The 24,159-nt window shown below is 30.1% G+C and overlaps 2 protein-coding genes and 2 long non-coding RNA genes across 5 annotated transcripts; 1 reads left to right on the top strand and 3 right to left on the bottom strand.

Moving 5' to 3' along the window:
- Positions 1-3,257: 3,257 nt before the first annotated feature.
- LOC140175267 (uncharacterized) lies at positions 3,258-6,158 on the top strand. Of its 2 annotated transcripts, none has more exons than XR_011865305.1 (4): positions 3,258-4,373; positions 4,624-5,146; positions 5,297-5,476; positions 5,875-6,158. It is a non-coding gene; the product is annotated as an uncharacterized lncRNA (long non-coding RNA). The 2 variants fall into 2 exon arrangements; XR_011865304.1 differs by having other exon boundaries at positions 3,258-4,386.
- Positions 6,159-6,886: 728 nt separating this feature from the next.
- LOC112710160 (coatomer subunit zeta-2) lies at positions 6,887-11,233 on the bottom strand. Its single transcript, XM_025762282.3, has 6 exons — positions 10,996-11,233; positions 9,855-10,014; positions 9,020-9,167; positions 8,832-8,909; positions 8,409-8,493; positions 6,887-7,136 (listed from the first exon to the last, which is right to left on the bottom strand). Exons 1-6 carry the CDS (start codon positions 11,005-11,007, stop codon positions 7,077-7,079), a joined length of 543 nt encoding a protein of 180 aa, XP_025618067.1. The 5' UTR covers positions 11,008-11,233; the 3' UTR covers positions 6,887-7,076.
- Positions 11,234-14,522: 3,289 nt separating this feature from the next.
- LOC112712873 (EPIDERMAL PATTERNING FACTOR-like protein 3) lies at positions 14,523-15,466 on the bottom strand. The gene is made up of 3 exons (XM_025765753.3): positions 15,216-15,466; positions 15,018-15,070; positions 14,523-14,914 (listed from the first exon to the last, which is right to left on the bottom strand). Exons 1-3 carry the CDS (start codon positions 15,328-15,330, stop codon positions 14,678-14,680), a joined length of 405 nt encoding a protein of 134 aa, XP_025621538.1. The 5' UTR covers positions 15,331-15,466; the 3' UTR covers positions 14,523-14,677.
- Positions 15,467-21,721: 6,255 nt separating this feature from the next.
- LOC140175266 (uncharacterized) lies at positions 21,722-23,311 on the bottom strand. Its single transcript, XR_011865303.1, has 2 exons — positions 23,179-23,311; positions 21,722-22,144 (listed from the first exon to the last, which is right to left on the bottom strand). It is a non-coding gene; the product is annotated as an uncharacterized lncRNA (long non-coding RNA).
- Positions 23,312-24,159: the final 848 nt, after the last annotated feature.

The following is a 24,159-nucleotide window of genomic DNA, read 5'->3' as shown; positions in this document are numbered from 1 at the left end:
TTTCCGACGCATATAAAATCCTAACCCCATAACTGCTATTTTCACCACTTCACTTTCGGGTAATGACACGTAACATCTACTTCTAGCATTTTTGAAACGTATCATATAGTCACTGATGGTTTCACCATCTTCCCGTTTCAAAGCAACTAGATCAGTAACTGCTACATTTAACTCCCCTCGGTAAAATTGAGCATGAAAAGCAGTTTCCAACTAATTCCATGTCGTTATCGAATTTGGTCTGAGATTCGAAAACAGTAAACGCATTCTTCGTTAACGAAGAAGGAAAAACTTCATTTTCAAATTCTCATCGTTGGCTGAATTTCCAATCTCGACCAAATATCGAGCAACATGTTCAGTGGTTGACTCTCCAACTTCTCTTGCAAATTTTGTGATTATCTTTGGATTTTTTACCCCTCTTGGCGCTTCAGCCATTTAAACAACTTGAGGAAAAGCAGACACAAAATGGGGTCGGTTCATAAAACCAACATTCAAACCAACTCGATTAAGCACTTCTTCTACAATTCTTGTGACTTGATAACGTTCACCACCATGATTAGCACGTAATCGGGCTAGAACATCATCTGCATTCTGACCACAGGGAATTATATGAGGATTTTCTCTATTTAAAACATTGTTTTCATTTTGAAATATATTTTCAAATCCTTCATTATTCCCCCTGGCATCATGCCTTTCACCTTCATCATAATCAACGATTCGAGCAATCCATTCAACTTGTCTGGTAAGGCGTTCAAATTTCGATTCGTGATCAGCCATCATGGGATTTAGAATTATGGTCATTTGTTGAGTCAATAAGTTGACTAAATCATGATGAATTTCCTTTACATGTTGTCGAAATACCGCCGTGGAATTAGAAACATTCGATGTAGAGCCCACATTATAATCACGAGAGAACTTGGAATGTTGTTGTGGGTTTTAAGAATTATTTACTCCATTTACACTCCTGAAGCAAACAGAAGGAACAAAACCACTCACTGGTGGAGTATAACTAGGAGGAAGGCCATAAGGAGGCCATCCAGTGGTTAATGGAGGCTGGACTGGTAGTAAGTTACCACGTGGACGAATATTACGTCCAATATTTCCAGTTTATACGCTAGTAACCACCATACTTTCACTTACAACCAAACCTTCCAAACGTGAAGCAACGTCCGAAGATTGCACAGTTACTAGTATGCTGTCATTGGTGGACGAACCACCATTCACATTTGATAATTCATCAGCCATGTGAATAATCCTTCCACTTCTCAATTGCATACACCAAATGACACCAAAAAATTATTTGACACACTTTAATTTAAAATTGTCCCACCGGGCGTGCCAATTTATTTTGTCAATTTTTAGTAAATCGATGGTGGTTCGATTCTAATGGTTTGGGAGCAAAACCTACTCCTCTTTTGCATGTACCAGTTCTATAAATGCATCAAAGGTTCTCGAATTAGACGAGTATTAAAATAGGAAATAAGTTTGAAAAGTGCAAAAAGGATAAAATAAGTGTAAAAGAAAATATTTGAAAAGTAAACTGGATGAAATCAAAATGACTTGTACTGAATTATAAAGAAAGCGATTAAAATGCCTTCAATTTGATCAAAGGACTTTTGACAGAAAACTTAAAGATACTGAAACATAAATTGGGCAAATAAGTAAAAGAAATTTTGAATGTAAACCTGACAATAAAATTAAAGGATGCTTTGAAGATAAATCTAACAAGAAAAAATAAAGTTTACAGAAATTGTAAATGGAAAATTAAAGGCAATGGAAGGAACCCTACAGAAATCGAACTCGAATGCAGATTCAAAAATTTGCTGGGGATGTGAGTGTGCTTAAGTGTATTTTTGAAGAAAAGTTCCAACCCTTATTTCCTAAAACTTACTAATATTTATAACTCATATCGGTAACCTCCCATTAATTACACGACGCTGCCTTGTATGCGAATTCTTAGATAACTGTTCCCGCTCTTTTGCCCACAAACGTTACCCATAAATTCCTCACTCAGATAAAGTCTTCGACTTCTCTACTTATGTAACCGCTCGATTTTCTATTCGAACAACTGTTCGACTCTTCATTCAAGTACTTGTTCGATTTAACAAAGTGTCTAAGTTGAGTCCGTGTCAAATAACTTCCGATTAAATGCCTGCATGTGCGTCCTTTCGACCTCTGCCCCTTCTTGACCCTCCACTAGCATTTCGAATCAACTTAATCTTTCGAAGATAATTATTTTGACTAACAATAACCTCCTTTTTGGGTTCGTGGAAGCTAGAGATTAGGACGCGTGTTTTCCTTTATGACATGGTAATGGTTGAATAAGTTTTGCCAACAAGTTATATCTCAAACAGTATAATCTTTTCATATTTATTTAGAGATTACGAATACAAATCTCTCTATTTTTGATAATAAAAAACAAATGGTTGAATAGATTTTGTTTGAATTTGTAACTTGACTCAGTTAAGGATGTATTCTGTAAATAGCCGTTTTTGTGTTGTAAAGTATTGAAATAAACTTTTGAATATTTTTTGTGTGTTTAATGTTGGGCCTGGGATTGATATATACAGGTTTTTATAGATTTTTTATTTACACGTTTGATGCTATATAAAGCGTTTTGGAATCTCGTAATTTGGGATAAATGGGTTTTATTATTAGTAAACCTGTAATGTGGGATAATTAAAGCACATGCTTTATTAATAAGTGTCTAAAGTTTGAATTTCGTCTTGTGCATGTAGCAAATTTTTGGCCAGCGACAAATTTTTAAATAGAGCTCAGTATCACAGCGGATTAATCCTTGACCTATTAGATTGAGAGATAGTGTAAAAAACAAAAAAAAAATAGCACATATTTTATAAATAAACATTTTTAATGAATATAGAGCACTAGTTCATTCTAACCTCTTCTTTTTAGGGGGATTTTTGATCTTTAATGTGTTATGATGCTGTCAACCCATTGAAATCATTAACTAAAGCCAATTAACAATATCAAAGATTGTCCTGGCGAAAATTCAATTCAACAAGAATTTAGGATAGAAAAGGTATAGACAACAATGATGATTATAAATGATGTGAACAATAAACTTAAAAAAAAAGATAAATTAAAAATTAGATTTTTAATTAATTATTTAATTTTAAATTTTAAAAATTAAAAAATTAGAATTAACAATTAAACACATACACATTATGTACGATTACTTTAAATATCATCATAATCTCCTAATTTCTGGTTCACATCCAAAATTCGTTATTGGTGTCAGAGACAATTGTTCCAACGCATCATAACGCCGTTCAGATGTAGTCGAAACACCGCTGTCTATACACGCCGCTGCACGACACCGCAGCCTCATTCTACACCGCTGTCCCGGCAGCCCGCGTCGATGCCGTTGTTCCTCCGCAGCCCGTGCAGACGCAACCATGAAGAGCAACTCTACTCATCGCCGTCGTTGTTTCACCGGACATCCTTATTAACGTGTTTGGGTTTATATACGTTAGTTTTTGTTCCGTTAATAGATTTCTCAGTGGGTGAGAAGGTTCTACATCCCCAACTTCCTACATCAATGATCATTATACTTACTCATATGGCAATATTGTGGAGGTGTAAATTTCCGACAAGGTATTTATTGGAGGTTTTATTTGCATGCGAATGTTCATTTTACATGTAAAAAGGATGGTTGTTTCGTGTTGCAAATCCATTATTATATTTTATTTTACATACAAAAGGAATGGTTGTTTTTATTTAATTGGGGTGTTTTTTTAATTTTTGGTGGGCCAAGAAATCGGTCCATTTTTCTTTTGTATGTAAAATAAAATATAATAATGGATTTGCAACATGAATAACTATCTTTTTGTATCTAAAATGAACATCTCAATGCAAATAAAACCTCCAATAAATACTTTGTGAGAGATTTGCGCCTCTACAATATTGTCATCTAAGTGAGTATAATGATCACTGACGTAGGAAGATGAAGCTGTAAAACATTCTTCACCCATTGAGGAATCCATTAACGGAACAAAAACTAACGTATACAAACTCAAATGCCTTATCTGGTGAAACAACGACCGGCAATGAGCGGGATTGCTCTTCACGATTGCGTCTGCACGGGCTGCGGAGGGGCAGCGACGCGTAGTCAGGCTGCGGCGGTATCAGCGTGGGAGTGCAACGGCGTCTACACGGGTTGCGGGAGGACAGCGGTACGTGGTGAGGCTGCGGCGTGCACGGACAGTAGTGTTTCAACTACGTCTAAACGGCGTTAGGGGAACGGCCGTGTTATGATGTGTCGGAACAGCTGTCTCTAACACCGACGACGAGTTTTGGGTGGACCGGAGATTGATGACGGCAAATTTTAGGTGTGGACCAGAAATTGGAAGATTATGGTAAAATTGAAAGGTTGCATGAATGTGTTTAATTGTTAATTCTAATTTTTTTTAAAATTAAAATTTGAAATTAAATAATTAATTAAAAATCTAATTTTTAATTTTTAATTTACCTTTCTTTTTAAATTTATTGTTGACATTATTTACAATCATTATTATTTTTCTAAATTTTCTCTTAATTTACCTCTTTATGTATTGTCCCGGTCTCATTCTAGTGGAGTTAAAATCCAATGTCGATGTTACTTGGCAGATGTTAAAGAGGTTGGGAATACAAGTACATGGCATTACAATGCCATCAGGGATTTGAATTCGGATCCTATTTTTGCATGGTATGATCCACTCCATTGGGACAGCATTTGCAGACGTCGCGGGCAAAAAGTGTGGTTTGAATTCAGTGCCACAATTGATAACAACAATGAAACATCATGATGGTCTAATTAATGTGAAAGAATGTGGGGTGCACCCAGTATTTTCAGGCCTTGTGAGTGTTCTACAGGGAGTGGAATTGAACTTGGAGTTGAAATTGGACTTTGGCGTGAAGATGAATTTGGCAATTGACATCATGAATCACAAAGATGTGGATGAGTACAAACTATTGGTTGCATTGGAGAATGGATTCGAGTTGGATGATCAACTGAAAATGGATTTTGAATCGCGAAGTAGAGCAGTGTTAATGCTAATAGGGAAGGAAAGCAGCGGAACGGAAACTAAGTTACCCGCTCAAGAATGTGATTCAAGTGAAAAATGTTCATGTTCATGTGGCTGCCTACTAGGTATGAAGAATAAAAACACTCACAATTTCAATAAACACATTGTTTTACACAGAACTCTACTGTGAGGGACTTTTTATTGAGAGTTAATGTTTCTCAATTTTCTTTTTCTATATTTTATGTAATAAGGCATTTGTATTTTTATTTGAGCAGAAAGCAGATGTCCTTGGGTACTTATGGAGATTAATCATGATTTAGAATGGTGACACTGCATTAATCATGATCATGATCTCAGGAATATCTGCTGTAATGGCTTTAATTTTGTAAGAGAAGTTGAAAAAACAAAGAGAAGACAAGGCAACTCCAGTTACCTAGTAGCTTGAAGATGAGAAGGTATTGTTGTTTCTCTTCAGGTTTTGTTTGTGCCTCTGAATTTTTGTTTTTGCTTGCTTTTTTTTAGTCCTATTTTTACTTGGCAATTATTCTCTCTCCAATAGTCAAATCTCAATTTATAGTTGATTTGGATTACAAGTTTTAGTTACGGTTGCAATTGTTGTCAACCAAGCTTGTAAGTTCAATGTTAATATGCAGTGCAACTGCAAGCAAGACTATTGACAGATCCAAACAGAAATGCAGATGACTCAGCGTCGAGATGTCGGCTTGGTTATCTGTGTTTTCTGGTTTGATACATATCTTTTATAAAATAAATAGTAACTCATTTTCTTGTCATCTTCTTTTCTTTTCTTTTCTGGATTGGTAATTCTTTTTGCTTTTTACTTTTTGGTTAATAGGTACCTTACAAATCAAGGAGCAGAGATTCACCTTCAAAGGACGAAGCAGGGGCATTTTGATTAGTGAGACTACTGGTTTTCTCAAGTTTCCATAAGATCAAATAAATCAAGCTCAACTCTCTATGTATTTGGTTGTTTGAGGACTGTTTGTTTTTAAGGTAAGGTCACAGATTTGTCTCTTGTGAATGAAAAGAAATGAAAATGGTACTGAGAGAGTTTTATTTGTATCAATTAATAGGATCTTCAGATACTGATGATTAAAAGCTTGTTTGGAAACCATTTAAGATGAGAAAAGAATTCTATTTTCTTTAAGAAAAAGAATTAATTTCTATTTGAATTTTAATTCCGTGATTTGGAATAACTATAATATATTAATAGAATAGAATCCAAATTTAAAGAGAATGGAAATTGATTTGAAAATCAGATCCATTTTGGTCTCATTTACAAATGCAAGAAAGATGAAAATTTAAATTCTCAAAAGAATTGAAATCACTCATTTTTAGTTGTTCCAAAATAAGAAAAAGAATTCAACTCTCGAGTGAATATTAATTCCTAGCATTTCAAACAAACTCTAAGTCTTGTAAACCACCCAAATATGGGAAAGCTTTGAGCAGTCTTTTAGAATAATGAATATGTTTTCTTAACATGTCCTCTAACCTAATAAGTTAAACAGAACAATTTTTTTTTCCAAAAAAAAGGGTCTTTATTTTGTCTTACTGTATTAGTGTATTCAGATATTCTGTGAATAAAAAATTAAATAAATTCTGTCCTAACATAAATATATCTTACCTATTTCTATATAAGTATAATTCTTCAAATATGTTTCTATTAATGTCTCTTTAGTTCCACACCTCTAATGAAATGATCGTAATTGTTGTTCAAATTCGTAAATTGGTGTAAATGTCACGTCATTTTCGTGTATATTAAGCATAACAAATTATCCTAAATTACCATTCGCATCAATAATTTCTTTACCGCACTCCACAAAATAATAATAATAGTGAATCAGTGGTGCAATAAAAAAAATAATTGATATGATAAAAGGAAAACCTTTGTCAACACTCAGAGAATGGAACCATATCATTGCTCTCGTTGGCTAGACAAATTAGGGGGACAGGAAACGAAACTCTCATCAACATAAAAATTATAAATTTAAAATAAAAACTACCCAAATACAAGTAACTCGTTTCTAGTGTATTCGATCATTTTAAAAGGGTTCTTGTCAAATGATCTCTGGCTGTAGCCCATGCTTGAGTTAGTGTCTACAAAATAGATCAAATAATATGCGTTCTGTTATTCTAGAGAAAAAAATGCACAACCAAATTGGGGTTCACAAAAATGTCACTTATTTTATGTTTGAGGTTTAGAAATAGGGGTGAACGCAGATGAGATCAGATATAACCAAAATTTCGATCCGATCAGCACTAAAATCATCGGATCGGATCGGATCGGATCCAATATCCGCAAATTTTTTAGCTTGGATCCGATCCGATCCGATCTGCAAATGTGCAGATCGGATCGGATCGAATATCGGATATATCCGCAAAACACAAAAATATTTTTAAAAACTTATTTTTATCAAAAAATATCAATAAAATTCATTTTTTCTATTTTTTTAAATGTTTATTCTTAAAATAATATTAAACATACTTTTCTTAATAAATTAAAATAATACAACATATATGATAATTATTAGTTGAAATAAAACATAAAAAAAATATTTACTAATTTATTTTTTTATTTTTGCGGATACGCAGATATGCGGATATCTACAAAATCCGCAATCTGATCCTATTAGTGTGCGGATCAGATCTGATCTGACCCGATAGCCTTGCGGATCGGATCCATATCTGCAATTTTTTATCGAATTCGGATAAACACCACGGATATGCAGATTGGATCCGATCCATAAACACCCCTATTCAGAAAGTAATGTAGGTTTGGACTTGGGGATGAAAATTTAACAAACATTACTTTAATTTTAGCAACACTTAAGTCACCATAGCTACCATAGGGATGAAAATTAAACAAACATTACTCTAAATATATCTTTTCTCTTGGTACCTTTAATTATTTATTATTGCAGAACCATACTATAAATTTAAGTTCTTTTAAATTTTTTTATTTTCTATTTTTAAATTTCAGACCTTCTAACAGGATTTAGACCATATCAAGTTTAATAACAGGTCAAGATTAATACTTATAAAAACCTATAACAGGCCTGGCCTAACAAAAGTAAGGCCTGATCTTGCCCTGTTTCTAACCCTACAATTTGACTACTCTAGCAAACTTTGGTTTATGTTGTCAAAAATGTTTTTTGTGCCTTAAATATGTGAGATTAGCTTTTATGCACTATTATCAGTTGCAAAAGAATTTATGCTCTATGCCGTTACATAGACAAAGTAGTTTTCTTTTATATGATAGCATGATTAGATGTTAGCATACAAGAGAATAGAAATTAAACTCAATGTGCAGTCAAAAGGAGTACAACTTGGTGACAGTAACTGAAGTGAGATGAAAGAGAAATGCATTACCTGCTCAGACAAGGGAGCATCCGCATCCAAGCTACTGGATGTCACTTTTTCAGCAATAAGAGCTCCATTTGTTTCAAGTATGATCCTTCAAGGGAAAAAAACAAATAACTATTAGAAACATAGATTACTAAGGAGTAAGGACCTCGTTGGTTCATGAGGATATTGCTGATTTCATTTCTTATTCACTTTAAATTACAAGAATGGACACTTTGTTTTAACATTTCTTGGTTTTAGGATTTTGTAAAGGAAATAGTAAGAACATTTAAAAACTTGTTTTTTACTATTTCCTTTATAAGATCCTAACCCAGAAAATCAGATGCACCATTTATGTGATTAAAAATGAAATGAATACAAACATGTTTTCTAAAGCCAGGTTGTAAGCTTTATTGGGAAAGAATTTGTGGCAAAGAAATATATACACACCCTCCATCAACAATTTCATCAAGACATAAAAGAATTAGATCCAAGTTCTCAAGTGCCTCTCTCTTGTCAACATTGCTCCTGTGAGAAGACATTCAAAGGGATAAAAGAAACAGAGGATGATGAGTATATGGCAAAATAAATTCACATCATTGGTTTCAATTTAAATAGGAAAATACAACAAAGAATACCTTAACAAAAGGGTGACCGCGTCAAAGAAACCCTGAAGAACCGACGCTAAAATGAGCTCATTTTCATCATCACCACCAGTGACAAAGAAATGCAGGTCTTGTACAAACTTGTAGATAATGATATTGTTCTCTAGTAGTGTTACCTCAGCTGCGGATGATTGTAAACAACATTATCAGCTTCTATAGCAAAATATTTCCATGAGAAAGTTAGTGGATAACATCAAGGACAAGGACACTAATAATTAGAGTTGAATTTCTGTTGACAGCATTTGGATTGTTGGAAAACTTATATTCAAACATAACTAAGGTCATTACTCATTAGTGATATTCATATCATTAGTCAGTATAATAGAGAATTGATATCACTGTTCGTGTCTCGATAACTACCCTTTTCGATAAATATCTACTATGAGTTCTCACATGCGTGCAGTTAAACAATGGGGCTTCGAACTATTAATTTCTTTTCCTTTTAATTTTTTTTAGCTAATATACTAGCAAATAGCAAGGATGTTGAAAATTTATGCTTAACTACTTACACACTTGATAAATTGTCTACTCCAAGGTCGAAGATTATGGCCAACTAACAAGTGAGTGCAAAAAACTAATTCTGAAGTGAAAGTAAATGGAATCTATAAGCAGAATGGCTACTGAAAAACAGTTTTAAGGACAAACATGCATAGTTGAATAACCTCTTCAAAAAACTACATATCTGTTGCATCAAGAATAATTTTAGATAATAGATAGATGATAGATCGATATAGCCACCCCCGTGGCACTAAAACCCAATAGAAATTAAGTGACTTCTTATTATATATCTCCAAGCTCTTTTGCTCACCTTCTGTACGCGCATTTGTTTTAACAGTCTTGCTGAATACAAACTTCTCAAAAGCTAACTTTGCATTGTTTGTTGGCCAGTCATCAGAGTAATACTTGACTGCCACACGCTTCCCTTCAGAGTCTAGAAGAAGAATGTTCTTCACTGAAGGACACATGCCCTATAGATGAAAAACAAAGCAATAAATCAAAAAGAAAGCAAAGAGAGGCAAAATTGACAAAATAAAATCAAAGGGCAGGTAAAAAGGGTCTGTGAAAATTAGCTTATTCAATTTCACAGCATTCATAGGAAAATCAAACTTCTGTACTCAACACTTTCCTGTTAAAAATCCACTATATTTCAATATCTACGGCATTTGAACTTGTAAAAGCCACAAAAACCCCAAAAGTCACAAACAAGGATTTCAATGTAGGAACCATAGCACATATATAGAGTATTAACATCAATTATCGGTTTAATCACTAGACCAAAGTAATCAAAGTTGAGAGTTCATCTAAACTCATGGAACTTAGGCAAACTTGAATTATGAGCTCAACTCAAACTCTATTTGGAGATCCAAACTTGGAATCCCCTAAAGTTCAACTCAAGAGTGTGAAACCTTGCATCACACTATAATGCTTTTAAAATAATAATGATAATAGTAATAATAATGAAAGAATCTCTTCCATTAGAATGATTCATGGTTCCACAAACTGATGAATACCCAGCTACAAATTAGTACATTGGTGCCAGATAAGTTTATTAAGCGAAGCACCACAAATGAACACTCGTAATCATTGTTCTGAACAGATCTGATATTAGAACAAAGAGAAAGATACGATTTGAACAGCTAATTACAGGAACAGAACTTCAAACTCCAAATCACCCGATTATCCAACAAACAATAACAAATCAGGAACGTCATGAAAACGCAAATCTGAGAATCATTGACACAAGCTACACTATGATTCATGAGCACACAAGATCCACTGCAACATAAAAAGATCAAATCTTCACTCAGCTCATTTCTTCATAAACCTAATAATTATTTAGCTAGATTGTGATTTGTGCACATAGCAAGATATTGATACTATATCCGATGCACTGAAGTTGAAGTGACAACAAATGTTGCAGAGAGAGAGAGAGAGAGAAAGATGCTTACATGAGACGCCATATCTGAGAAGAGAGAGAAGAGACTCGAAGAGAAGAGAAAAGAAAAGAAGAAGATTCAGCAACTGCAGTGCACGTTGAAGATCTGCGATAAAATCGGGTGAACTCAACAGGGATGACTCTCTTCTCTTCATTTTTCATCTTTCCAGTGTCCCGGGGAGAAGGGTAATTCGGTAAATATCAATAATGCTATATTTTTTTATTTTTTCCTTCTTCGTTTATTATAATCCAAATTTAAAAAAATAATCTGCTAGATAGATTAATATTTTTTAGTATGATCATAAAAGAAATAAAAATCCAAAATTTATTAATTTGTTTGTTACTAACAAGTTATTTTTTAAGAAATTTTTACTTTACACCTTTTATTTTTGTTTTCTCGAGCACATTAATCAACACTCACCCTAAGTAACTAAACTTTTTTTTGCCAATGAGTAAAATATAACCAACATTTATAAGGAAATGCAAAATATAATTTAAGTTTATTTTTTAAGTTATAATTCATAAAAGAATAATATTAGAGGATAAGTATAATTAATTATTTTTAGTCAATAATTTTTTTTTGTTTCTCACAGTATCTCCCAATCTAATAGTTTAAAGACTAATTTGTCGCGATACTGAATTTCATTTAAGAGATCAAAGACTAATCCGCTGTGATACTGAGTTCCGTTTAAAATTTGTCGATAGCCAATAAATTACTGCACATACAATACGAAATTTGAACCCACATTTATTTTTAATCAACAATTAGCCTATAATACTTAAAAGTGTTGACTAAAATCATAGTATTAAACGGCTAGATTAAAAATTTTGGACAGGTGACCAATATAAATTAAAATTATTAGTTTTTAAATTTTTTCCTTCATAAAATATGTTTTTAAATAAATTTGTGGATTTATCTAACTTAAACAAATTCGGTTCAATCCAAAAAAAGATCTACCACAAATAATAAACCTAGATTTAGACCACATTTACAATATGAGTTAAGTTCATTTGAGTTAAATCTCAACTCAATCCAACTTATTTTTCATCCCTACAAATAAGCATTTAGCTTTAGTAATCTTGAGTTTGAATAATCTATGAAATTTACATATTAGAAGAGATAGTTACATTTTTTTCTATTATTAGTTAAATGAGTCTAAATATCAATAACAAAAACAAAAATACAAATTAATTTTGTTTACTTAAATTATTATACAAGGTTGTTATAGAACAACTTTACAAAAATACTATCTCAACAACAAAAATCAATCATCAAACTAATTATTATATATTTATATAAATATATATAATTTAATTTATATTTAATATATATTTTATATTTTAATATATATTTTATATTAATTATTAATTTAGTGGTTGATATTTTATATACAACTAACAATATTCCCAACTTTAATATGCAGTTGAATTCTCATATAACCTTAATTGTGTGCTCTGATCCAAAGGCATTGAGTTAGTTACTTACAGGTGATTAACGTTATCACAAACCTTAGAGTATGCGAAAGGATTATATATTATTGGAAGAGTTTTAAGTGTATTGAAAATATTGATGTTTTAGTTGTTTTAACTATTGATCTGAATTATAAAAAATATATATAATATATTAATTAAAATCAACGGTTAAAACAACTGAAATGTTTTCGGTAAACCTAAAAAATTTTTTATATTATTTTTCCCATGTAAAATATAAGAATATAATGTCTCCAAGCTTTTGTTTTTTTATGAAAGTACATGTCCCTAATCTTGTTGCCTATTACAATTATATAAATTTATAATCACATGCATACGTCATAAAAAAAAGTATTGTTTAGTCTGGTTCCTATTATTATTGTAGCTAAGCAGGTAAAACTGTAAAAGTAAAACTTTTAAGCGATTGGGGAAGAAGATTGGAAAGTGCATCATAGATTGGAACTTCAAGAATCTGCAGCTCCTATCCCAAGAAATCTTTTTTCCTAAAATGAAGATTGCGATGTTAAGACCAAGCAAACGACTTGAGTCAGACCTTGCTTATGTATCTTTCATAGTTTGCGCCCATGCCATTACTTATCTACATCTTATCAACTATAAACATCTCCTTTTTTCATTTTTTTTTCTCCTTCCAATTTTGTCTTATGTAATTCTCCAGTTTCTATAAACTCTTATTGTCCAACGAAGACTAAATTTGAGAATAAGTTTGTTATGGAAAGTATAATGAAGTTTATTATGTGTTTTTAAAGAAAAAGAATTAATATTAAAATGATAAAAGAAAATAAATAAGTGTAAGAAAATACTCTACTAGTCTACTGGTATAGTAAAGCATTAGTGCTTATCCTTTTCTTATTAGTTTGTTGGCCCTTTATTAAGTAGGACAATAAATCCAAATTTAAAATTTCTTAAAAACACTATGTCTAAAAAAGATAAGGTATTATATATTTGTGTATAAAGATATATTATTTAAGGTGTAGTTTATGGTGGTCACAAGTTTTGGTGTCTATGGTGGCTATGAATTTTATAAAATAATATTTTTAACCAAATAAAATGAAAAATTGAAGCACAATTCAGTTCTATTAATAAATAATGACATATTTATGAGTGTAAATAAAAGAAAAAAATTAGACCATTTATCATATTTTTTGACAGAAAAAATGATCTATCATTTTCTCTCGTCGTTGAAAATGGAGTTACTACCAATGCCCAAAATTTAAAAAATGATAGTATCTAAAAATACTTACATTGCATTAATTTTTTTCTCACGTTAATAAATAATTATTTATATCTTTTATTTTTAATTAAAATAATCATTTTATTCTGCAATAAAAAATTTGAAGTCTAAAGTTACTGTTATTAATTAAATTTTAATATTAGTCAAGTGAAATTTAAAATTATTAATTATAAAAAAGAAAAATATAAGTAGACAATGAAAATATTAAATAATATGAATAATAGATATATCGGATGTTCAATTTACTAGGTGTGCAGATAATTATTCTAATATTAAAATTTAAGTAAATTATTTTTTTGTCAAAAAATATGATAAATGGTCTAATTTTTTTCTTTTATTTATACTCATAAACATGTCATTATTTATTAACAGAACTAAAACGTGCTTTAATTTTTCATTTTATTTAGTTGAAAATATCATTTTGTAAAATCCATAGCCACCATAGATACCAAAACTTATGGCCACCATAGACTACATCATTATTTAATTTATTTTTAATATATATTCTATCTTATTAGTTAATTTGGTGGCTGCATTTTGATGTATATCTAATACATGTTGTAAAATTTTTTTTATCTAAAGAAAAAATGGATCCATCCCCCTTCTGCTCAATTCACTTCTAAATTCCTACTTTCATGATAGGAAATTCATTGAGGGGATTAGAAATAATTTTAGAAGAAGGGTAAAAGAAATATATATATATTTTTTTAATTTTTTCAGTATCATCTTTAAGGGAACCAACAAATATACATATTTTTCAGGTGGTACATCATTGTTCTGAGATTAACATCATGAGATTTAGCTGCTTGGCAATGATTGTAATCACAAGGAAAATTTTTACTAATCAATTAAAGTTTGTACAAAATACAAACTAACTAAAAGAGTGATGCAGAACTCAGTATCAAATGAACTTACATAATGTAAAATAAATACATCTATAACTACTCTATTGAAGAATGTTTAATTTCAATTTTCAAGGGCTGTAGAAGGAAGGGCCACACTTGCATTTCCAACTCTCAGGCTCATAATTTGTATACTGAATCCCCAAATGGCTTCTCTTGTTGCTGCTTGTGTTTGGAACTTGGATTGCTTCACATGGAACACAACCATAGCATTTGTTCTCACATATTGGTGGACTTGATCCTATTTTGCTCACTCCTCCTCTTTCATTTCTTACTTGCTTCTTTCTCTCTTCTATTCCCAACATACCCTTTAAGAATAAAAAGGGAAAATAGCATTGATTACTAGTCACTTAGGACACCAAAGAAACCAAAAAGAAAAGGGTAACAAGTAACAAGTAACAACACACTTACTTTTTCTGATTCTGTGGTATCTACTTTTAAAGACTTCAGTGGATTTTCATGTCCTGATAAAGATGAAAGGTGAGAATAGTTAAGATAAAATAAAGATACTTAATTATAATAAAATGTTTGTGAAGTTTCAGCAAGTAGTAACAGAAGAATTAATGAAGACAAATTTCTCAAAATTGTTTTCCTTTCTGAATAACAAACCTGGATGTGAAAAGCCATGATGATCATTTGGAAGAAAAGGGTTCCTTGCTATTACAGCAACAACAAAGTTCACAACTTGCAAAGCTATTAACAAACCCAAGAATCTCCCCTTCATTCTTCTTCTTTTTCTACAAAAAAAGAGGTAGAATATGATGATGTTTGTTGTTGGTATTTGTTATTGGTAATAATAATGTTTGTGTGAGAGAGGGTGAAGAATGCAGATGTTGAAATGATTCAGACCAATAAGAGAGTAGGCATGAATGATTATAAGTCTATAACTTCAATATATACATACATATATATAAATATGAAGAGATTAAAATAATATACATAAAATAAAAAGTAAAAAAACCAAATGAAGGTGCATTCTTGAAAGTCCCCAAAAGCAGAAGCCATGACCACAAAACATTCTATGGTCACACTTTAAAACCTTTGCATTGGCCGAGAGATCTTTGCTTCACAAGCAAGTGATGTGTTTCTTGTCACACAGTTAAAAATAAAAACAAAAAAACCTTCAGCAACTTTCACCTTCATGTATGACAACTCATCACTTCTAAGTTCTAAGACTAGTCATTTTTTTCCTGCTTCTAATATTGGATAACTTACCTTTCAATACAAGCCAAAACCTTTTCTCAAATCAATCAAAAATAGTACTAGTGTTAAGGTGGTCCATAAATTCAGAATAACAGCACCCTTTTTGGGTCTGAACTTCCCTGCAACACCCTTACACTATTAATTGATCTCATATTGGAAATCACTCTTTTTTTCTCTTTTAAAATATTATAACCCTCAAAATTTAGGGTCAACATGCATTATATTTTTATTTTTCTGTTTTTAAAATAGAAAATATTTTTTTCAAGCAAAATGATTAATTAGTTTTCAAAATAACTATACAAGTAGGTAATACCTAAATTTTGAATTTTACTTTAGAGAATAAAGTGTGATCTTCTACCCTTGAATAGTTTTTCTTTTATATTTATTTTTTATTCCACCTATGAAATAAATAGTGAGAGATTACACTTTACTCTCTAAAGTGAAATTCAAACTTTAGAGGATCCAAATCCAATACCTATAATATGCATTTCATTTCCTAAATTCTTTTAAATAATTAATTACATTAGAAAATATATAATTGATTCTCTGTATATTTTTTACATTCACAATACATCAATATTAAATTCTTACAAATACCGAAAATGAAACTAAGACAAAGTTTTAAGAAAACGTTTTAGCACTGCAAGTTCCTTTTCTTCTTCTGAGAACTAAATTATTAATGTTTAGAAGCTAAACTGATGGTTTTACCATGAAGAATATCTCACTTTTTTGTTTTTAATTGTTATAGACAAAAAAATAAAACTTTAGAGACCTAGAATACAGAGCCTTTCCTTTTTCTTGATGATTTCATTGCCACATAGGGAAGAAAGAAATCAATGGCAGAGTGCCAGTTATATCTTTATATGAAGTGGGAAAAATGCATGAGGCTCTGAGGCAGTTTCAGTTGTGCAGGTAAAAGCAAATAATTTAATGAGTTAGTTAATGAATTAAATAAGGTACTTAAATATTCTCAACATTGTAAAAAGGGTAGGTTGTTGGAGAAACATGCAAAGCTCCTCTTACAAATATCCAATTTCAGCTATTCCATATTTCCTCTTTACCAGTTGCCATTCAATTTCGGGTGTCCATTTCACCTGCTGGATATTTTATTTTACCGCATTCAATGAATAAAGCATATTCCACTTACACCATTTATTGTGATCTAAATTTACATTCATCAAGGACGGTTAAAATTTTTAGATATAGATAATTTTAGTGTGAAATATAATAATATTTGATTATTTTAATATTTTATATTGTTATGATGATATTGATATTGTATAAAAAAATATTTTTTAATTATTAAAAAATAAAATATTACTGATGTTTTATAAAAAAAAAATATTATTTTAATTATATAAAGATTGACATTTTATAAATATCTACGATAACTTATAATACATAATTTAGATCATTTTTAAATATTTTACTACTTATAATTCAAATATACAAAAATAAAAATTCATCAGAACCAATTAAGCGGAAAAAAAGGCATGTACGGATGAACAATATCAGGTTAGTATTAATTATTAGTTTATTAGTGATAAAAGGTTAAGTTTTTATATAATATAACATTTATAATTTTATACATATAACATCTGTAATTATATAATTATTATATTTAAAATTATATATTTATTCTAACGATAATTAATAAATATTAAATAAAATAATTTTAAATTAATTTTTTATTATTTTTCAAATATTATTGATTTTTAAAAAAAAATACTATATAAAGTACTTAATAAAGATTTTACTAATCAGTAATACGAGTTAAAAATAGTATTAAATTATTGAATTAGTTTTGTAGTGAATTAGATTGAATTTGACCATATAATCTCTTTTGTTTTAACTCAAAATTTTTTCTGATAACATTTATCTTTACATGAGATTCTGATAACTTCTAATAGCTGACAAGATTAAAAGCATCCAGAGTCCAGACAATCAATTTGAACGAATTGATGTCTGACTTTTCAAACAATAACTAAATCCCTCCAAATGTCAAATAATTATGCTCTCAAAATGATGTTTTCTGGCACTTTACTAGAACACTCCCACATCCACTTTACCGCAAACATTGCGAACTAACACACCCAAAATCAGGCTTGTTATACCTATTAATAAGATTTGAATACTCTAAAATTTGAATTTTATTTTAGAAAATAAAGCGTGATCTTCTACTCTTTAATAGTTTCTTTTTCTTATTTATTCTTGATTTCATCTATAAAACAAATGATAAAAAATAACACTTTACTTTCTAAAGTAAAAGTCAAATTTTAGAAGATCTAAATATTATTTAGTAGTATCTCTCTATTTTTAGGAATTATTATTAAAAAGAATTCCATGGGCATCATAGATGTAAACATTTAGTATGTGTCAATATTCACTTTATTATTCTTAAATTTTAGTGTCATTCTTAATCAAATATCCAAATTTCTTATTTTTCTCCCTTAAATTTAATTGAATGTCAAATAAATAAACACCAAACTTTAATTAGTATAGGCTAATTAATATGCCATTAATATTCGGTAATCTCTTAGTGCATGTTTGGGCGCCATTATTTTGTTAAAAAAAGATCTTTTTCCAATGAAAAAAGATCTTTTTTTATTTTTTAACGTGTTTGGCAAATTTCTAGTAGTAAAAATAAAAGGACTAGTAAAATAAAAAAAAAAAATCTTTTTTGAGAAGCTGTAATTTACATCTTTTTTTAAAAGATCTTTTTTCCTTAAAAAAAAGATGTTTTTCATGTAATAAATAAACAAAAAAGTACTTTTATATTGTTATACCCAAACATAATTAATAGATAAAAAGACCTTTTTATATGAGATATCCAAACATAAAATTACTTTTACTTCTCTATAAGATCTTTTAAAAAAAGATAACTCGAAAAAAGATCTTTTCTTAGAAGCTCACCCAAACAAACCCTTACTCCAATTGATTGAGAGCACCCCTTTTTTGTGTGATAAAACTAAAAAAAAAAATCCTTTTAATAGATAAAAAAAGATAACAAAATTACAAGATTAGGTCATGAATGAATGAATCATGTTAAAATGGAAATTGTGGGAAGGAAGGAACAGCTAAAGAACAAATGCACCCACCTATATATAGACAAGTCATACATATACACTTAACACTTATGTGGTAATGTGCAATTTGGGTGTGCACTATTGACTGGAAATTATTACTTATAGTGAAGCAGTGTGATTTGATTTTATGTAAAAAGGGTCTTTCATATGTTGAAGTTGATGTGTTATATGGTCAAGGTGTGAAGCTGATGATGTATTGATTGATAGATGTTATCTTATCTCTGATCACTACAAACAGTGTGCCAAAGAAAGTGACAGAAAAGAAGCCTAGTAAATAGTGTAGACTTTTAGGACTGCTGAAAAGAAGTTAAGAAGAGAATTTGTGGCAAAGGAAGAGAAAATTCCAATAAATAAATAAATAAAATAGAGGTGTTATATATGGGTTGGATCCTGTGCATGAGAGTGTCTAAGATGTTATGGGTGACGTTAACTAGGAAAAGAACTCGTTAATGCATGACATTGCATGCAATTTAAATAGGCTTAAATTTTAAGTCTTAGAAAGGAACAATATTATCTCAATTACTTTCTTAATTTTTAAATAAAGTAAAAAGTTATGTTCGAAAAACTCAAAAAAGAGAGACCAAGTCCTTTGAAAAGTAAGGTTTAATATCTTAAAAGAGAAAAATTAGAGAGTCATCAATTTTAGTTTATATTGATCAATATTTTTAACCTAGTTTTCAACTTTATATTTTTATCTAATACTTTTAAATGTTACTGATTAACTATTAGATAAAAATAATAACTTGTGCTTGTGTTGTTTATCTTAAAAATGAAATAAAATAATATATTTCTTAAAAATGCTTGTTCGCATCAACTTTTTCTGTCTACATAATTAAATATTTATTGTTCATTATCTTTGCATTTATATACGAGGGATAGTATTCTCAATGTAAATAAATGATTAGACCAAGGGAATGATCATAACAAGTTTTTTTTTTCATCAAATATAGAAAGATTCGAATTCGCGACTTCTTAACTGAGTATAAAAAGACTATGTCATTTGAATTATAACTCATTGGTAACAAGTTAACAAAAAAAATTTGAAGTGTAATACTCTTTTCATTCTATATTGACAAGTTATTTTAATTATTTTTTATCTATTTATAAATTAGTGTATACGAAAACAATTTATTTCTAGTTACATTCATTTATAAATATATAAAAAAATGTATCAACATAGAATGAGAACATTTATGCAAAGCATGAGAGCACAAGATATGATCGCCAACCATGACAATCCATAGTTTCATACAACCCTAACTAATATCAACCTATATCTATAGAGCTATTAATAATAATCCCAAACATATATAGGTCATAGAGTAGAATATAGCAGCTCCGTCAAGTATACCCAAATCAAACACAAGCCTTTAAAATCAAGCAAACTCTTTTCTGAACCTCGAGGTAGTTTTTGATTGAAAACTCGATGACAATTGCGAGAAAGTTGAATTTTGTCAACCGAATAATTAAATAATATTAGCACGATCATACCCAGATTTCGTTTCATTTACAACTAGGGTTGGCAATAATAATTTTATTAGTATGTTTATGAAATATGAAATAATTGAATATTGTATTTGATTGAAAAAAAAATCAATTTGTTGTGGGTAAAGTCAGGTAGGAATTAGGATAGAGTGGAGAAAGAATTAAGAGATTTTCAACTTACAAATGGAATAAGATTGAATTTTAAAAATATTTTAAATTTGCAAATAGAATTATAATAAAAGTAAAACTAAAGTAAAACTCTATCCTACTTTATTCATTTCATGTATAATACTCCTTTTATTTTATATTGACAAGTTATTTTAATGGTGAAAACTCAGGTGAAGTCGACTTTACGTTGACTGAGAGCCGTTAAATGAAAATTTAGTCAAATCATTTAAATCATCTAATAACTCTCAAGTATCAACTTCACGTGAAATCGACTGCACCTGAATTTCCACCTATTTTAATTCTTTTTTATCTATTTATAAGTTAGTGTATACAAATACAATTTATATCTAGTTACATTCATTTATAAATATATAAAAAGGTTATAAGATGTATCAATATAGAATGAGTACATTTATGCAATGATGGCTAACCATGATAATCCATAGTTCCATACAAACCTAACTTATATCAACCTATAACTATAGAGCTATTAATAATAATCCCAAACATAGGTCATAGAACAGAATGTAGCTGCTCCATCAAGTATACCCAAATCAAACACTAGCCTTTAAAATAGAGCAAACTCTTGTTTTTTTATGACAATTGAGGGAAAGCTGAATTTTGTCAAACAAATAATTAAATAATATTAGTATGATTATATCCAAATTTCATTCCATTTACAGCTATCAGCCTATATAGATGAACGTGAATCTCGAAGATATACCATATTTACATGCAAGAATCTACCATAGAACTTTCACATCAATAATGTCCCTGCCCAAAGGGTAAAAGCTTTCTCTGCCTTTCTTAATCTGTTAAGGAATGGATTCAGCACGTTAAAAAGAAATTGAACCAAAAAAGTATATAACAGTTTTGACTTTTGACCAAAATCTCATATGCACTCTATCCAAAACATTACTTCTTAATTACTCTGATCTGTTGAATACTTCTACCATCATATTTGTGACAACTATCACAAAGCTGGAACATTAAGATCCTCGTTATGAGGGTAGTTGTAAATGAAAATGTAAATGATCAAACATTCCTGCATCATTTTGGTGGAATATACATGTAATAGAAATTATTAATCTAATGTTGATAAATTTCTTAATTTTTTTTACTTTACAATTATTCCTTACTAATAGAGAATCCAAATCCAAAACAGAGCTGATATAGCAAGGAGTAATTGATACATTATAGCAAATTAAATAATGATTTGTTCCAAGAGCTCACAAAAGTCCTCATAGTTTTCATGGTTTACACCTTAAACAGTTAAACCCTTGACACAAATTTTCAGAATCATAATTACAAAACATTTGAAGGGACATTACTTCCACCATTCTCTTCACTTTGATGATGAATCATGATCCTGAGAGTCTTTATTTGGATGCAAGGCCTCAACTACAGCTTCAATCTCCTCCTTCACCCGTTCAAGAACGCCCGGGGCTTTGACCTCACTAGTATCTGTTTCCTCGTCAATGTCATCGTTTCTCCCATGAGTTTCTTTGTCATGGGTAGGCATCTTGTCGTGATGGAAAACCGCCTGTATCTCCTCCTTCGCTCGCTCAAAGATGTTTGGTGATTTGACATCTTTTTCTTTCAAGATTCAAAAAGGAATCAATTAATTGGTCTTACAAGAACCAGTTAATTGGTGTATTTAAGATTCAAAAAAATCTTAGGCAGACGAAAACTTAAAAACATTCACAATTTCGCATAAAAGTTAATGGAACTAAGAAACAAGTGAGTGCCATAATGGTGAGACCTACTTACTTTGTGGTTGTTAATTGTTGTGCCTAGACACAAGTTACTAAATGATTTCTACTCACATAAAAACATCTTCATATGAAAATGATAGCTAAGACGTAATGGTCAGATCATCTTCAAATTATGTCATCTTTATGTGAGTAGCCAGCTTATTAAATTTGTACATGTGCAACAATCGCTTGTTTAAAGAATGAAAAAGATACCAAAATTACCCACAAAAATATCATGTAGATAGCAATATTATCTACAGAAGAACAAAGATACAAACACTTAAAAGAAAATCACCTAGACAAGAATCATGTCACCATCAATATTACCTACTTTTTAAGTAGATTTGTTGAACGAATCAAATTTTTTGAATAAACTGGACATCTGTTTTTTGTTCTTCTCTGGTTTTTCAGCAACATAAGGTCATTTTGGTACTTCAATCCTTGTTTGAATAAGTTTATTCTGAATTTAGAACAGCCTATAATCTAAACCTTCCTATAATTCAATAAATTTTTTTTCAATTATATCCGAGAATTAATCTATTCCAGACATGCTGCAAATGTATAACAAGAAAAACTAGAATCAATTAGGCAATAATAACTATTACATCATGTTACTGAAAAAAATGAAAAACGTAAAAAATAAAAAAAAATCAAAATCAAATAATCTCCACACATTCCCCCTCACAAATAAAGAAAGGATCATTTACGAAATGAAATTCACCAAGAACTTGAAACAGATCAAAAAACAAAAAGGCAAAAATGATTATGGACGAATATTTAACCATAGATGGAAAAAGCAGTATGAATGATTATAGCATGCAGAAATTTTGATTGCAAGGAACGAAAAGCAAGGAAGAAGGTTTTGGTGATGGTTACCTGAATGAGAGTCATGTGGTTCTGCCATTGAAGCGACAAGCTAAGTTACGACGATACGATTGGTTGAAAGAAAAGGGCGATGTACTTTTGCATTTGTTATTCTTTCCTTTTACATCTGGAGCGGTAGCTTTTAGCCAACTGGGCTTAAATGGACCTTCCACCTCTGAATTGGACCTTGTATCTTGGGCTTTTTTGTAAGGCCCAATATGAATTATTAAGCCGCTCTCAACTGAAGCAGTACTTTTCTTAAGGTGTCTTACTATTTTGGTTTTAAAAGTGAATGGAAAATAGCCCATGTGCAAAACGAATCCTCCGACGGAGCTCACTTAGAAATTAACAAGAAAATAATAAATAGGTCATTAATTTTTTATTTTAAAAATAAATAATTTTTTATTAATTAAAAATATAAAAATTTTAGAATGAGAGACATTTAATTCTTTTTGGAGAATCTATTTATTCTTATATATTTTCGACAGAAAAATTTAAACGTTTTATATTTTAAAAGGTAAGAAACATTTTTATATTTTTAATTAGTCAAAAATGATGTGTTTTTGAGTTAAAAAATTTAAATTTTTTTTATTTTTTCTTGAAATTGAAATCACCAGAAATTAATAGCTAAGATGCTTAAAAATCATTTATTAATCAATAACAAATTCTTAAATAAGATGTAATACCTAATTATTAACCTAATGAAAAATCTCTTAACAAACCAAGAACACACAATCCAAAAAAATAAATAAATAATAGTAAGAGACTAAAAGAAGAGAAAGAAAATCATAACCAAATAAAATTACATGAAAATTTTTCATTTTTCTTTTGTTTTTTTTAACATCATAGATAAATTAATAATTTGACTTTCACTTTGTGTATTATCATCCATTTTCATCGCAAGAGTGAGAAGAAAACTTGAGAGTGGTTCCACGCCACTTTTTTTTCCTTTCCTTCTAATTTTCATTGTCATCCAATCAATAGAAAATAAAA

This window comes from Arachis hypogaea, chromosome 9 (genome assembly GCF_003086295.3).
Source record: "Arachis hypogaea cultivar Tifrunner chromosome 9, arahy.Tifrunner.gnm2.J5K5, whole genome shotgun sequence".
Lineage (NCBI taxonomy): Eukaryota > Viridiplantae > Streptophyta > Magnoliopsida > Fabales > Fabaceae > Arachis > Arachis hypogaea.
The sequence above is the reverse complement of the archived record's forward strand: the minus strand, read 5'-3'. Positions and strand labels throughout refer to the sequence as shown.

Bases quoted from the DNA above. Each gene is read 5' to 3' on its own strand.
- LOC112710160 (XM_025762282.3), bottom strand. The intron at 9,168-9,854 runs GTGAGCAAAAGA...AATCATCCGCAG, and splicing joins AACAAATGCGCGTACAGAAG to CTGAGGTAACACTACTAGAG. The intron at 7,137-8,408 runs GTAATGCATTTC...TCTATTTTGTAG, and splicing joins ATGCTCCCTTGTCTGAGCAG to ACACTAACTCAAGCATGGGC.
- LOC112712873 (XM_025765753.3), bottom strand. From the start codon at position 15,330: ATGAAGGGGAGATTCTTGGGTTTGTTAATAGCTTTGCAAGTTGTGAAC. The intron at 15,071-15,215 runs GTTTGTTATTCA...CATCTTTATCAG, and splicing joins TCATGGCTTTTCACATCCAG to GACATGAAAATCCACTGAAG. The intron at 14,915-15,017 runs GTAAGTGTGTTG...TTATTCTTAAAG, and splicing joins ATACCACAGAATCAGAAAAA to GGTATGTTGGGAATAGAAGA.